Source organism: Myotis myotis, unplaced genomic scaffold, assembly GCF_014108235.1.
Source record: "Myotis myotis isolate mMyoMyo1 unplaced genomic scaffold, mMyoMyo1.p scaffold_m19_p_10, whole genome shotgun sequence".
Taxonomy (NCBI): domain Eukaryota; kingdom Metazoa; phylum Chordata; class Mammalia; order Chiroptera; family Vespertilionidae; genus Myotis; species Myotis myotis.
The window spans coordinates 69,168,436-69,185,253 of NW_023416314.1; the positions used below are offsets into that span (position 1 = coordinate 69,168,436).

General features: G+C 48.2%; 1 protein-coding gene across 3 annotated transcripts in view; it reads right to left on the reverse strand.

The window, feature by feature from the left end:
* Positions 1–7,376: 7,376 nt before the first annotated feature.
* Positions 7,377–16,818, reverse strand: part of ALKBH3 (alkB homolog 3, alpha-ketoglutarate dependent dioxygenase) — a 32,676-nt gene continuing 23,234 nt past the window's right edge. For 2 of the 3 annotated variants that reach the window (XM_036326133.1, XM_036326132.1), the window contains exons 9-10: positions 8,717–8,815; positions 7,377–7,752 (exon numbers count right to left, since the gene is read on the reverse strand). In XM_036326133.1, coding sequence (XP_036182026.1) covers positions 7,660–7,752; positions 8,717–8,815 — 192 coding nt within the window. In that variant the 3' untranslated portion in view covers positions 7,377–7,659. The other variant, XM_036326134.1, reaches the window with a different exon arrangement.

The following is a 16,818-nucleotide window of genomic DNA, read 5'->3' on the forward strand; positions in this document are numbered from 1 at the left end:
AAAGGAAGCGGAGAAAGGCTACAAGAGGTGAGTGCAGTATGAAGTTACTTTCCTCCCAGTTATACAAACGTTTAGAAAAAAAGACACTGCAAAAGGTAAAAACTCATCATCCCAGGGCTGTAAGTTACAGATGACTTTCCGTTTCCTTTCTATCTTCCTGACTTCTTGCCTAGGACACATAACTCCTTTTGTAGCTAGGAATAAAAACTAATTTTGAAAAAGAAAATAGGAGCCACGCTGGTTCACTTCTGTCTGTGAAAGCAGGGGTCGTGTCTTCCTTTCAAGTATCCCCACTGCATCTAGCACGCCATCGCTGGACACAAAAGCCCTGGGCTCGGACAGAATCTTGCTTAATCTTCCAGGCCAAGGCGTTCTGTACAGAACTTAGAAATGGCCTGCAAGGACAAGGAAACAATGACTGGCGGGGATGCGTCTCAGCCTGGTTGGTGACCCACTGCTGGGAGACGTCAAGAACTGACCTGAGGGGGAGGGGTGGCATCGGGCCAGGGCGGGTGCATTAGGAGACCAGTTATCTGGGGAGCATGTGGTGGGGCTGCCAAGAGTGCGCTGGGCCTCGACGCGAAGCCACTTTGGCACCTGGGAGCTCTCTTCGGCCGTTTTTAAAAGCTTCCCAGGAGACGCTTAAGTGCAGCTGAATCTTAACATGATCAGCCTCACTGGTGAACCATTTTCATTTTGCCCAAAGCCTCTGGGGGTACCCCTGCTAAATGCAATTGAGGTATGGGCACTGAGGGAGCCTACCAAGGGGAAGGGCAGGGTCACAGGGCCATCGGGCAGCCACAGAGGGATCACCCACCTGACATGACATTAGGGCTGGGGGTGGCAGGGCATGTGCAATGTTCTACTTACAACAATTACATGACTAAGCACATTACCATCAGGCACGTTACATTCATGCTCTCAACCCTCACAAGACCCCGGAGAGGTGGCTGCTTCTGTGTCCATTTCACAGCTGAGGAAACTGAGGCTTGGGGGCTGCCTGACTGGTCCCCGGTGGCTCAGTGAGGAAGGGCAGAGTGGGACTAAGCCAGGTCTGCCTGACTCCAGGTGAGGCTGCTCCCCCAGGGCCCCAGCAGTAATTCTGATAGACATGGAGGCTGGGGCAGGGGTGGGGGTATCGTAGCTGCTCCCTAATTTCACCCCTGCAGGCACCACTGTGACTGTAAGAGGCCCCTCCCCGGCCCTGGGCTGGGCTTGCCTGAAGTTGGCACAGAACTCGGCTTGCACTTTTTTCGGCAGGAGGATGCTGCCTCCAGCTGCAGCAGGGACCTTTGCCATATATCGAGCTGCCCGCTGGTGCGGCAGGAAGACCGTCAATACCGCTCCCTGGAGGGCCGCCCCGGTGGGCACCGTGACCTTCTGGGGCTGTCTGTGCCTGTGTTCCCTCTTGCCACCGGGTTCTGCTTTAGCTGGGGGTCTCAGAGGCCACAGAGCCTCAGAGGGGCAAGAACACTGGCCTAGGCACCCGAGGATGGTCTTTGAGGTGGTTCTGCCTCATGTCCTGGGTGGTCCTCAGGGGAGCCTTACCTGCTCCGGGCCTCAGTTTTCTCATCTGTCCAATGGGGAAGTAGCCCCTAACCTACACCCTGACAGGACTTTGGGGAGACAAAGGGCAAGGTGTGCCCAAGAATTCACTAGCTCTCCTCTCTGCCCACCCCTCCCAACACAGGGAAGACTGGGGAGCCGAGGGCCCTGGGAAGGAAGCCACACATTCAGACTTCCCTCTGGACTTTCACCTCCAGGCCAGCGGCCTTCCTTCCCTTCACTCTGGGTGAAGAGGCCAAAGGTAATGTCGGGTGGGGAGGAGGATGAAGGGAAGAATTGGGTGGCTAATCACTTGATACATTTTCAGAGGAAACATTGCAGAAAAGTTTTCTCTAATCCTTGGGGCCTCTCTCCTCTTGAACTCTCCTGCCTGAGTGGTCCCTGCAGCCTGAGTACCCCTGGGCCAGAGGTTGGGAAGCCATGCCCTTCATCCACCCATCCCACCACGATTCTTTAAGTAGAATGATTTGCCCTCAATCAGAGTCGCTGCTGGAGGGTGTGGATTCCCTTCCTGGTGGGTCTCACCCTTGCCCCTTCCTTGCCTGCCCCTTCCCCAGGACTTGCCCCTACTCCAGGCCCTGCCCCTTCCCCAGGCACTGCCCCTTCCCCAGGACCTGCCACTCCTCCAGGACCTGCCCCTCCTCCAGGACCTGCCCCTTCCCCAGGTCCAGCCCCTCCTACAGGACTTGCCCCTCATCCAGGACCTGCCCCCCCTCCAGGACCTGCCCCTTCCCCAGGACCTGCCCCTCCTCCAGGACCTGCCCCTTCCCCAGGCCCTGCCCCTTCCCCAGGCCCTGCCCCTTCCCCAGGCCCTGCCCCTCCTCCAGGACCTGCCCCTTCCCCAGGACCTGCCCCTCCTCCAGGACCTGCCCCTCATCCAGGACCTGCCCCTTCCCCAGGCACTGCCCCTTCCCCAGGACCTGCCCCTCCTCCAGGACCTGCCCCTTCCCCAGGACCTGCCCCTTCCCTAGGACCTGCCCCTCCTCCAGGACCTGCCCCTTCCCCAGGACCTGCCCCTTCTCCAGGATCTGCCCCTTCCCCAGGACCTGCCCCTGCTCCAGGACCTGCCCCTTCCCCAGGACCTGCCCCTGCTCCAGGATCTGCCCCTTCCCCAGGATCTGCCCCTTCCCCAGGCCCTGCCCCTCCTCCAGGACCTGTCCCTCCTCCAGGACCTGCCCCTTCTCCAGGACCGGCCCCTCCTCCAGGACCTGCCCCTTCCCCAGGACCGATAAGGAGGGCAGGGAGGAGAGGCCTGGGGAGCACCTTCCCAGGCAGCCTCTTGAAAGGACCAGGCAGCCCTCCATCTCCACCACTAACTGCAGCAGGAAAAGTTTTGATCGGATCCGGTGGTGAGGCATCTGGGTCCTCACAGCCCTTGCATGGCAGGTGACTGTCACCAACCCCTCTGGACACCCTCCATGATCACAGGGCCCTTCCTCCAGACTCCTCCCATGGGGAGGAGCTCCCAGATAAGGACCAGTCTCCACCTTTGCTTCCCTGATGGAGCCAAGAGAACACTCCCTCCAGCCCCAGGCGACTCCGGCTGCTGCTGCCCCACAGCCTGGGGCTGGGGTTGGAGGAGGCCCAGCAAGCACAGAATGCCTGCTGACAAGTTACCACACAGGGCTCTCCCCGCCCAGCCAGGATCTCAGGATCTGACCAGTCCTCTAGGAACCTCAGTATCATCATCCATTATAAGCAAACAAACCCCAACCACCTCCTAGGTTGCTCTTAGGAATAAATCAGACAATAGATGTAACCGGCCCAATAGATGTAACTGCTCCGGGCCTCAGTTTTCTCATCTGTCCAATGGGGAAGTAGCCCCTAACCTACACCCTGACAGGACTTTGTGGAGACAAAGGGCAAGGTGTGCCCAAGAATTCACTAGCTCTTCCTCCTGGCTTTCCTTTATTTTCCTTTCAGAAATGCAGAATCTGTGCTCAGAGTTAACAGCTCGTGGGGTTGGAGGCCAGGATTCTGCCTGAGCACGTCCACAGGCTGGAGGCCACAGGAGAGGGACTTTCCCCGGAACCCAGGGAGTGTGACTTCACCATTGCACTGAGGAGAGTGAGAGCACAGAAATAACAGTAGTGACAGCGCATCACACAGACCTCAGCCAGCTCCAAGTTGGCTCATTTGAGAAAATAATCTTTTAGGTCATGCTGACGACAAAGCTACTACCTAATTTTCCTGTTTTCCTACTCTGCTCTTGGCCCCCATGCCCAGCCCAGCCCAGCCCGGCCCAGCCGGGGCTCTGTGTGTGGCTGGGGAAGCTTCCATAGCTCAGCACTTGGCAGGCGCAGCAGTAAAAGGCTCAGCTGGAAAGGCACCGTGAGTCAGGGTGCCACTCTAATACTCAAACATCAAAGCCCCCCACCCCCACCCCAATCGCTGACCCCAGGCACAGAAATCATATCCAAGAATGGGTTCCACAGCACAAAACTGACAGGGGCCTCCTGTGGCGGTTCCTTCCAGAGAAACCAGGAGGGAGGAGGGGACAGCTGTAGACTAGGTCCCTGCGAGGGGGCATGTGGATGGAACCATGTATAAGTAAAGATTTAAACAAACAATGCATCGCTATGAAAACATTTGGCTTTTTCGAAGGCATTATTAAGAATAATAATCAAGAATTCAGATTCAGCCTTAACTGGTGTGGCTCCATGGATAGAGCATCGGCCTGCAGACCAAAGGGTCCCAGGTTCAATTGTGGTCAAGGGTACATACTGAGGTTGCAGGCTCCTCCCCAGCCTGGGCCCTGGTCAAGGCATGTGCAAGAGACAACCTATCAATGCGTGTCTCTTACATGGATATTTCTGTCTTCCCCTCTCTCTAAAAATCAATGGAAAAATATCCTCAGGGGAGGATTTAAAAAAATAATAATTCAGATTCAACACTACGAGTGTTTACTTCCAGAAAGGGCAAAGTGAGTCTCAGATATTTTGCAGCCAAACAGAAGTCGCCAGAACTCAAGGAGACATTCCCCACAGGGCAGGGACCCATCATGTCAGGCTTTCTCTTAATTAAGCCCTCGAACTGGGGCATTCCGCTCATCTCGGCGCCCACTCAACTCTTCTGGGGTTGCTGTGACACAAATCAAGAGAAGGTGCCAGTTGCTGGCAGGGTCCCATCGGCCATGGAGGCAGCAGGAGGGAGTGCCACGAGGACATGGCAGGCTTACAGGCTGTGTCCCACACTTATTAGGAATCTCAGAGGCCGCCTGAGCCAGTGGGCCCTATTTCCACACTGCGGATACACTCTGATGCCAGGCACACGTTCCGACCCGCGCTTCGAGACAAGCATTTCTCTGGGCTGTCTGCTGGCTGGCACTGTGAAGTGTTGTGAAGAAGCCTGATGCTGAGTCTGGGCATCATTCACAGTCTCCAAATGTACTCCCAGGTAAGAATAAAGGGAGGAAGGACCATTCATCTACCTCTGAAAGTTTCTTAGACATGGTCAGGAAACATTACCAGGAAGGCTGGATGAGAACTTGTCTAACTTGCCAGAAACTGGATTCTTTCCCCGCAAATGGGCTTCCCCAGTAAAATGGCCAATGACTAGTCCATTTGGCACATGGTCTCTGACAAGGAGATGCCAGGTTGAATGGGAGGAGTTACAGATGCTGCCCTAATGCACAGGAAAGCCAGGGGACAAACAAGGTGGCCTGGTCATCAGCTCTACCAGCAGCTACGGGGCTGCTGGGCCACCAGCCTTGCCAGAGGTATGGGGAGGCTAGGTTACCAGCTCTGCATGAGCAAGCCCTGAGCTCAGGGCCCAGGGGTGCTGAGCAGACCACTCTGCCTAAATTCAGGAAGGCAGAGGCAAAAGCAGTTTAGGGACTGGCCTGTGCTTTGAATTCTGGTTCTGCCACTTATAAGTCCTGTTAAATTTCTTAAGCTCTTGGAGACTCAGCTGCTTGCTTGGTCTCTGTCAGGGAAACAGCATCTTTCTCGCAGGGCTATGAAGAATACTAGGGACTCTGCATAAAACGCTCCTAGGACAGTGTGTGGCAGGATATTAAAGCTCAAATAAAGGGCAGCTAAAAAACAAAACCTGTGTTTTCCATCATGCTACAGCCACATATTTGCTTCCTCTGCTTTACCAGGAATGTTAGAAGAATAGCTTCATTCCTAATCCCAGGGAAGATCTACCACCAGCAAAAGCCCAGCAGCAGGCAATGCAGTCACTGAGTAGGGCTGCCCCCGCCAGGGTCTGAATTCCTGTCTCGTCCTAAACCCTGTCCTATGACTCTATGGCGAGTCCCTCCTGCAAGGTTCAGGAGGGACACTATTTTCGTGGTGGGGAAATGGCAGTTCTGGCACCGGGCAGCAGGAAACAAAACCTCTGGTGGCGCTCAGCTGAAGAAAGCCAGCACTCGCCTCCCTGGCAGACGGGGCTGCGATGAGTGAAGAGGTCGGATCTGCAGCTGACGCAGGGGAGGTCAGGCCCTACATTAGGAGGGATGCTGTAAGACGTGGGACCATCTGCCAGTCCTTTCATGTCTGGGAATGGAAGAGGAATTTCCCTGTGTCAGGTGTCAAACTCATAACTGAAGCAGACTCTACCACCCTGGCCAGGTTTTTTGTTTGTTTGTTTTAATAGGAGAAAAGCTGGGGATTAAAAAGAGGCTTTGTTTTTATGGTGATTTGTACCTCCCTCACAGGAAGGCTTAGTATGATGGTCAGGTTTTATGAGGCATTTAGAATTTCTCAGAGAAAGGAGCTGTACTCAGGTAACAGCATTAACAGAAAAGGTGGAGGGACTCCAATGCAAGAAGCCGAGAGCTTGCGGGAGAGCCCGTCAGAGCAGAGCCTGGCTAGGCGTGGTACTACACGGGGCTAGGAGCTCGGGGCAGACCCCGCCCAGCCTCCAGCACTTCGCCCTGATCATGGGACCCTCAGCCTTACAGCACTGGATGGAAACAAGATCAAAAGCAAGGAGGCTCTGTAAATTTTCCCCACAGGCAGCTAGGGAAACTAACGCTCCTGGCCTATTTTCATCCATTTTCTTTCCCTCTGCTTTTTCTTATCTTGGTTTGGAATTAATCTGGCACACTGCCTAACTCACGAGGTCAAGACCACATGGTTTTATGGTGCAATAGGGGCCGCTATGTTGTTGTGTTTTGGGAACCTTGGTGACATCATGGACTAGGCCCTGAGTCCCGGGAACTTGGGTCTAAAGGGAACACTGAGTCAGAAGACAGCCTTAGTCACAGGGCCACTGGAATCTCAATGGAGAGAACCATTAGGTAACCGAGTCTGCTCTCTGCGGGGCTACTCCAGCTTCTGTCTGGTTTGGGTTTAAATGACTCAAGTCATTCTCCAGGGGAAACTAATTTATGTGGAACAGCTGCCACTAGCAGAGCATTTGCTGCTCCTGAGCCCAAATTTCTCATGACATCAGGCAAGTATTCCTCCCTCTGAGGGGACAGTTTTCTCTTGTATTAAGCAGTCTGGGTGGCGGCTTGAAGATGGCGGCCTAGTGAACACTGCCTTCACCTTTATTCCCAGCTGTAACCTGTCTGGGGTGTCCCGGGAGGACTGGCAGTTAAATACAGTGCCCCCAGAACGCGCGGCTTTCCATTACAATAGCACACACCGCTAAGGAGTCAAGGCCGACTTCAGCTAGGCTCTGTGAGCCACGTCTGTTTGGGTTTTTGCAGCTGTCTGCCTACGGACGGCTCCAGAGTCCCTGACGCACATTTATATCTCCACTAAATTTAGTCACGAGGAACAAACACGTGTGCATTTACACCAGCGCAAAGGCCATTCACGTTTTTTCAAATGGAGCAAGGGAGGGCAGCAGAAAAACTGTTTATGGACAGACTCATCCGTGAGCACAGCCGTAGGGGTTTTTAATTTGCCTAAACAAAATATGTGCTTTCAAGATGTGATTAGGGATTACTGTTCCCACAGTAAACATTTTATGGATGTGAACTGCTGGCTGGTAGTTAACAGGGCTCTGAGCTGGGAAGTCAGTCCACCCTAGTCTTCCAAACAGCCATCCGGAGAGATCAGCTGGACCAGCCTCTAGAAGTTTCTTCACGGTGGAAGGGTTGCTCAGTCTCGGCACGGCTTCTCTCTCAAAGATTTCACATCACTGGTGCGCCCCTCTCGGGTCTGGATAGACTGTCCGAAAGGTCAGGTTTATTCTCTGTGCTCTAGAGTGGTACTCTTTGGGCACCCGATGCTAAATGGAAATAGAAATAACTTTGACATAAACACACACACATTTTTATTTCAGAGCCATTTGAAACTTATTTATGAGTATATAGACACATTTCAATTTTATTTGCCCTTATGTAGGCAGCGTTAGATGTTTAGAGTCTTGTGGAGAATGGTCTCCTCCTCTGAAACCACCCCCCCACCTCTACGAGATGCCAGCACCCTCACAGTGCTACAGTTTTGTCTTATCTAATACTTGCTCTTCCTCTCAGCCTCCTGCCATGTTTCTGAATCTCATAAGAAAACAAGTAAATGGTTGAAACCAAAGAAAGATGTGGGATTCTGCTCTTACGCTAAGTGTTCTCACATTAATTTGCACAACATAAAAATGACCTGCCCTGCTGGTGTGCTTAGTGGTTGAGCATTGTCTATGCACCAGGTCTCCAGTTCAATTCCGGGTCAGGGCACATGCCAGAGTTGCAAGCTCAACCCCTAGTAAGGGGTGTGCAGGAGGCAGCAGATAGATGTTTATCTCTCATCAATGTTTCTCTCTCTCCTTCCCTCTCCCTTACTTTCCTTGAAATCAAGACAGACATTTTTTTTTAAAATGACCTCCCCTTAAGATGGCCTGGCCCAAGCTGTGGACCTACACAGCTCAATATGCTGGTCACTAGATATCTGAAGCTACTACATTTATTTAAATTAAAGCTCAGTTCTTCTGCATACTAGCCATATTTCAGGAGACCCACAGTCACATGTGTCCAGTGGCCAGAACACTGGGCTGCACAGATATAGGACATTTCCCTCACTGCGGAAGGTTCTATGGACGCCGTCGCTATAGAGGTCCGGTTCGACTATCAGTAGCATCAAAACTCCTGGGCAATTATAAAAGCAACTTGCTCTGCACCATGTTTATAAAAATGGATTATTGTCAGCCAGGCAGACGCTGCCTCCACATGAGCGAATCCACATTATTTGCGCGTTCTCACCTGCCAGTCCGCTTGTGTAGCTCCTTCCATGATTAGCAAGGTCCCGTGATCCAAGGGTATCTTCACTCTTTCCACATATGTGTAGTCTCCATTCTCTTCCTAGAAAACAGCATTCACTGCACTGAAGTTTGTGCTCGTGTGATCAAGATGCAACAGAACACAACTCTGGTCAAAGAAACGGGCGCCTCCCCAGTCAGACTGCAGGGGTCAGTGAATGGCTGTCACTTGGCAGCAGCTTGGCCTTTGTACTGTGGGGATGATGACAGCACCTGCCACACTAGTCACAGGGCCATCGGGAGCCTCCAGTGATGCAGTGTGTGGCAATCACCTGGAGACCAGCACAAAGTGAGTCATCGTAAGTGCTAGCTATTGTTATTATTATCAGCATCCAAAACGCAGAAGAGCCCATTCTGGCCCATGAAGGAATTACAATTCATCTATCCAAGAACTCTTTACGCCTGCTTTATGCTGTGCGCTGTTTAACATAGCGTGGGAGGATGGCTTTCTAAACAAGACATGGTATGATGAGTTCTGATCATTGTCCACAATTTATGCCAATTCACTAATCAGTACCTATGTTAAAACTAGTCCTTCGATGTTCTGGCGACATATTCCTGTTTCTTCCCAGAACAGTCAACAGTGACATTTTCTCAGAGAAGTGAGCTCTGGCTCGACCAGAAAGCATAGCAAACTGAGACTTGCTGTTTAAGCCTTGGAAAGTGGGCCACGATTCCTGAACACTCGGGACACAGACGCCTGGCATTTTACATTGCCCTGTCTTCCAGAAAGTGCAGGCATGGCCGGTATCGCAATGAAGCTCCACGGCACAGTCTGCGAAGCAGCCAACAGGTGATGTTGCTCCTCCCGCACAGCTGATGGGGTGCATTGCACAAGTTCCCTGCTCGCAGAGTTGAGACTGGGACTGACCCGCACTTCCTGATTTCTTCATCTCTTTTCTGAGCTGATCCACCCATTCCTCTGGTGCACGGGGCTACCTCTAAGTTAGTGCAGGATTGATTTCACTGCAATACCGTGTTTATGCTCATTATTGCAGGGGTGCTTCTGAGAACATAACAGTTTACAATGACTTCCCCCAGGAAAATCAAAATCAAAACAATAATGAACTAGAATAAACAGTCTAAGTTCCAGGCCCCAACCATTGGCGGAGACTGTGCAAGCAAACTCATAATTTTTACAGACAGAATATAAGAAACAATGTTTGAAATAACTTTCAGTGATTGATTTTAATGGTGTCTGCCACCTCTTTTCTTCCAGTAGTATGTATGCACCAAAGCATTTACCTCTGACCCCCTCAGCCAACCAGAGAGCAGTGGGAAGGTGACCTTGTCCTTCTCAGAAAGGCTCCATCTCAGAAGAGCAAAAGGTCTCTCTGAAATAGGTGTTCCAGACGGAGGACATGATGTCCTACTAGAGAGAAGATATCAGGAGGGAGTGCGCTGTCCATGAGATTAGAAGGTCCCAGGCCCTGTGACTTAGGCTGGAGAGTCAGTTACCAGACCAAGGTTCGCACAGCGAGAGGCAGACCTGCTGCCCTCTTCATAATCTGGGAACGCCATGGGTCTTAATCTACCAAGCATAGACACGAGGACAGGAAAGGGAAATGAAGCAGAGAGGAAAGACGCTCAACCACAACATGAAGGCAATCCTGAGATGAAGATCTCGTAGAACATTTAAAACAATATAGGGAGGAGGGGTGCCAGGCCAGTGGAAGAGAAGAGGTGAGCACTGTAATTCTACCTGGAAACATGAAGCAGGAATAAGCCTAGCAAGTGAAAGAGAATTCCAACTGCAAGAGGGAAATACCAGCACTAATGGAAAGTGATGCTCAACTGATCTTCATTTCTCTTAATGCTCCTAAGAGCTGAACTTTTCAAATGAGAGAAGGCCGCAGGTTGGTATGAATAAATTTCATCCAGTGTAACCATTAGTTGGGCCTAAAAGTGGACAGGGGTGAGCCTGCACTTGGGAGGAAGCTACTCTAATCAGTCCCCAAAGGAAACAGCAACACACCTCGCACCCACCATGAAAGGTGACACCAATACCTCAGGGTTTGTTATGTGTTCCTTCCAATACCTCTGGCTTAGAAAATGTGTTCCTGGTTTGCAAGAGATAGAAAAGGGGGCAAAGGATTCTACCAGGGCAACACAGAGCTCACAAATGCTTCCTTCTCCTACGGCCAGAGGCAACAGACCGCCGTGCCACCGCCGAACTTAACCAACACGCACAGAGACTTTCCACTCAGGAAGCAGATAACAGGCCAGAGGAGCCCATGTGGCTGTGCTGAAGGCTGAGCTGATACATGGGTAAGAGCAGTAGTGGAAGCACAAGCCAGGCTGTTGAGAGGAGCACATTCCCAGGCATTAAGCATGGTTACTTTACCAAAACACATCTCTGTAACCGTTTCAATCTAATCAGGTCTTTCTTCAAAACAAAACAAAACACAGCCCTAAAAAAACATGGCTTAGGATAAAATTTTCCATCCCCGATCCCAGTTAAAAGAAGTTTTTAGGGCCACAATCAGTCTACAGGGTTGGTTTTATTGGTCCTGGTCTCGGTTTTCCACGCATGTGAAACCTCACAAGTAGATGGGAAAAGGAAAAATATATATTTTATATTAGTGGAGATCAACATTCTCCCTCCTTCCCAACGACAGTCAGTTCATTTGAATGCTGAACCATAATTTCCAAGGGAAGTAGGGCTTCCCAAAATTCCACAACTCTCATGTCCACCTCACCAAGATATGAGCCTTTTCAGTTTCCTTTAGAACAGTGGTTCTCAACCTTCTGGCCCTTTAGATACAGTTCCTCATGTTGTGAACCAACCATAAAATTATTTTCGTTGCTACTTCATAACTGTAATGTTGCTACTGTTATAAATCATAATATAAATATCTGATATGCAGGATGGTCTTAGGCGACTCCTGTGAAAGGGTCATTCGACCGCCAAAGGGGTCGCGACCCACAGGTTGAGAACCGCTGCTTTAGAAAAATGCTATTTAGGAAAAAAAAGTCTGGATGTATTTATTATGTCATTACTAACCACCCAACAGACAGGAAATCTAAACATTATTCTCTTCATTGGAAAGGTAACTTCACACTGTATAAGCTCTGTGTTGATTTTTTCACATAATTATTCCTTCCTTGTCCTAAAAAAGTGTCTTAGAGATTACAACCAACCATCAATGCCTGAAAAATCACCGTTGGCATAGATTTTCTTTTTACTATAAAATCAACATAAGCTTACCAAAGTAAATGATGCACTTGTAATTTGCCTGTTCAATGTCTGCCTTCCTACTCTGATAAACTCCATGAGGAGAGGTCAGTGTTGTCTTGCCTTTCAAAATATGCTCAGTGCCAATCATCACCTACATCAACAAATAAGTGCTGAATGACTGAGGAAAACCACCAAGAAATATAAAAATCACCTTTAATCCTACCATCCAGAATTCATACAACACATGTACAGGAATAGTCTATAGATTATTCTACATTATTCCACAACCGTGTTCTCTACATTTTAACACTATGTTGTGAGCATCTTCCTATGTCTTAAATATACGTATTTCAAAAATATGGCCATATGATATTCCTTTGTCTGAACATATCCTTCCTTCTTTAATCTCACAAATGTATTTTATCACCTGTTTATGTTAGGCACTGTGCTTATGGTAGGATATAGCAGTGAGGTACACATGTTTGGAGACTGAGATTTTCATTTACAAGTACTGCTAAAAAGGAAAGAGAAAGAAAAAACTACTGCAAAACATTTCTGAGTCTATTTCTAGAATATATTCTTAAAATAATTGCTGGATCCAAGGGCATGAACTTGAAGCAATTTGAGTTATACCACAAGGCTGCCTTCTTAAGAAGGTTGTGGTAACGAATGAATCCATCAAGAAAGTATGATAGTGCCTGTCTTCTGGCCATATCATTAATACTGAACATTATCAACTATCTACGATAAAAAAACTTAGGGATAAATGGCAAGTTATTCTCAGAGCCCTTTAATTAATAACCCAGATCAACAATTTCTCACAAGCCTATTTGCTGTTTGCACCTCTGCTGTGAACTCTCTGCTCATGTTTTTGTGCATTGTTCCACAAGATGTTAACATTTTTCTTATTGATCTGTAAGCGCAGATAGATATTTTGACTTTGTCTGTCATACTCATTTGCTACTTGCCTTCTGTTTTATCATATTTAACACAGAGTAGCCCCAAAACTTTTAGAGTCAACTCTAATGACCTTTCTTTGGCTCTCCTCCACAGTTTTTGTGCTTAGAAAGTCTTCTCCTATTATGAGGAAAATTAAATATACAACTGCATTTCCTTTTAGTTTAAAAAAAAAAAAGAGGGTGTTTATATCTTTTAGATTTAATCCTAATCCACTTGGAGTTGAGTTTTTTTCTCTCAGGCTTCTTTTTATAACTATTTCCAGGTATTTAAACCGAGGGACCTGCTGGACTTTTTGGACAGGATTAACCATGGTGTGTGCTGCTCAGGTGCCAGGCATGCTAAAATACTATAAATACATTATTTCTAATCCTCACTACAATCCTCTAAGGGAGGTTATATTATCCATTTTTCTTAAGCCAAGGGAGCTGGAGGGAAAGTACGTTTCTAAGGCAGGAGGCGGGCAGGACTAGAACTCAAGCTTATATTTGCCTAGCTCTAAAGCCTCTATACTTTCCATTATTCTGTGCTCTCCAAAGTGACCTCTGTTCCTTCTGAAATCCTGCAATATTTCCTGTCCTGTCCTAATTATGTGGCACCCTGACTGCACTGTAAAGATCACAAACACCAGCAAGTAGCACAAACAAGGGGTGTGGGCCGAGCACAACACAGCAGGGAGTGGGGACCGCGGAGAACCAGGGAGCATGGGGCCTGCACAAGGATGGCTGCTCTGCAATGCCAGCTCACTGTCCCCCCATGTTGCCAAATCTGGGAAGCTGATAAGTGAAATTTTTATGTAAAAGCTCTTGAGTTACCAATTTTGGCAACTAATGCAGTTTCTTTAAAAATACTGGGTAGTATAGAGGAGAACCAAGATGGCGGCATAGGTTAACGCCGGAGTTTGCTGCTTTGAACAACTACTTCAAAAGTGAAACCAAAAAACGGAAGGGACATCACCCAGAACCACAGGAACGCTGGCTGAGTGGAAGTCCTACAACTAGGAGGAAAGAGAAACGCATACGGACACTCAGAGGAGGCGCAGTGCTGAAGTCAAATTCTGAGGTGCGGAGTGCGCGGAGCGGGCTGGCGGCGGAGGGCGCGGTTGGCGTTTTCAATCGGGAGGGAGTCGCAGACTCTGAGCTCCAGATCCGGGCGAGTCTTTAGGGACCCAGACTCAAACGGGAGAAGCGGGACTGTCTGGCTTCGGTCAGAGCGAGTGCAGCTTTCTCTCTGAGCTTTGCAGCGGGTGCTGGGACTCAGAGAGGCAGAGCCCCTGGGGACAGGACTGAGAGCCGCCATAACTGCTCTCTCCGGCCCACCCTGTTGATCCTGTTCTACCCGCCCCGCCCAAGCCCTGCACACAGGCATTTGCCGGATAGCCTCAGGCAAAGGCTAGATTAGCACCTCCCTAGAGGACAGAAGTTCTCTCACTACTGACACAGCTGATTCTCATAGCCACTTGGCCTAGAGGTCAAGCCCTCCCTGGAATTAGCTACAACAATCAAGATTTAACTATAAGACTGCAAACAAAGACCACTAGGAGGTGCACCAAGGAAGCATAACAAAATGCGGAGACAAAGAAACAGGACAAAATTGTCAATGGAAGATATAGAGTTCAGAACCACACTTTTAAGGTCTCTTAAGAACTGTCTAGAAGCCGCCGATAAATGTAGTGAGATCCTCAAGAAATCTAATGAGACCCTCGATCTTATATTGGGGAACCAACTAGAAATTAAGCATACACGGACTGAAATAACGAATATTATACAGACTCCCGACAGCAGACCAGAGGAGCGCAAGAATCAAGTCAATGATTTGAAATGCGAGGAAGCAAAAAACACCCAACCGGAAAAGCAAAATGAAAAAAGAATCCAAAAATGCGAGGATAGTGTAAGGAGCCTCTGGGACAGCTTCAAGCGTACCAACATCAGAATTATAGGGGTGCCAGAAGATGAGAGAGACCAAGATATTGAAAACCTATTTGAAGAAATAATGACAGAAAACTTCCCCCACCTGGTGAAAGAAATGGACTTACAGGTCCAAGAAGCGCGGAGAACCCCAAACAAAAGGAATCCAAAGAGGACCACACCAAGACACATCATCATTAAAATGCCAAGAGCAAAAGATAAAGAGAGAATCTTAAAAACAGCAAGAGGAAGAAACTCAGTTACCTACAAGGGAATACCCATACGACTGTCAGCTGATTTCTCAACAGAAACTTTGCAGGCCAGAAGGGAGTGGCAAGAAATATTCAAAGTGATGAATACCAAGAACCTACAACCAAGATTACTTTATCCAGCAAAGCTATCATTCAGAATTGAAGGTCAGATAAAGAGCTTCACAGATAAGGAAAAGCTAAAGGAGTTCATCACCACCAAACCAGGATTATATGAAATGCTGAAAGGTATCCTTTAAGAAGAGGAAGAGGAAGAAAAAGGTAAAGATACAAATTATGAACAACAAATATGCGTCTATCAACAAGTGAATCTAAGAATCAAGTGAATAAATAATCTGATGAACAGAATGAACTGTTGATTATAATAGAATCAGGGACATAGAAAGGGAATGGACTGACTATTCCTGGGGGGGAAAGGGGTGTGGGAGATGCGGGAAGAGACTGGACAAAAATCGTGCACCTATGGATGAGGACAGTGGGTGGGGAGTGAGGGCGGAGGGTGGGGCGGGAACTGGGAGGAGGGGAGTTATGGGGGGAAAAAAAAGAGCAACAAATGTAATAATCTGAACAATAAAGATTTAATTAAAAAAAAAAAAATAAGTAACATAAATAGCTGGTTCTGCTTAGCCAAAATAGCCTCAAAATGTTTAAATACTTGGTAGTAAATAATCTGGAATTCTCACTCCATATGAATGAGAGCATTTTCAACTATTGTGTTTTCCTACTAAGTCAACAGACAATTTATTCCAAGTGACTCAGAGGAAACTGCTCCCTTGTCTTAAATAAAACTCATCACACAGCATTAAAACTTGAAAAACACTATAAAACTAAAATAAACACCAGAGCCATCCTGAAAAAAATAAAAAAAAATAAAAAAAAAATAAAAAAAAATAAAAAAAATAAAAATACTGGGTAGTATAAACAAAACAAGTCTGAGGACCAGATTCAGCTCAAGAGCTGCCGAGCTGTGCTGCCGATGGACCCATCACATGACTCCTCCTCTTAGGCCCATGTCTCCGTCCTCCTGCCTGGCTGGTAAGCTCCTAAGCAAAGCCATCATCTGCTGGGCTTCTTGATGCCCCTTTGCTATTCCACATAGTAGTGCCTGATAGGAAGCTCAGGACACACACACTATTTCATCTTCAAGAGTCCTATTCTTAATCTCAGGTACATCAACTCAAACGGAAAAGGCCGTTGAAAACACACAGGAACGCACACGCACACACGCACACATGCACACACACACTCACACACACTCACACACACCACACACACAGATTACTAAGTGCTGGGGACATAATAATGAATAGGACAGAAATGGGCCTAGGCCATATGGCGTTTGCAATCTATTGCCAGTTTATGATCTCCTAAAAATAATGTAGACAAAGATAGCAGAATCAAAGATAATCTTGAACATCCAAATTTAGGGGGTTGAGGCAAAAGAAGATACCTCAAAGGAGATAGAGAAGTAGCAATGAGAAAAGTATGAGAATAACAAAGGTAATATAGTATTTCAGAAGCCAAAAGGAGAAAGTAAAAGCAGCTAATAGATGGCTGAGTTTCCAGCAGAGAGGTGATGGATACTGGTGACCAACATTACAAGGAAGAAGAGAATAATGACGGAGAAGAGGCGATGTGTTTGCTCTTTCTGTCAATGGTGTTGTATACACCACAGTGGTGGGGATGTATCTAGACAGCAGGTGTTTCCAGAGTGAGGTAGGTTGTGAGGAAAGGG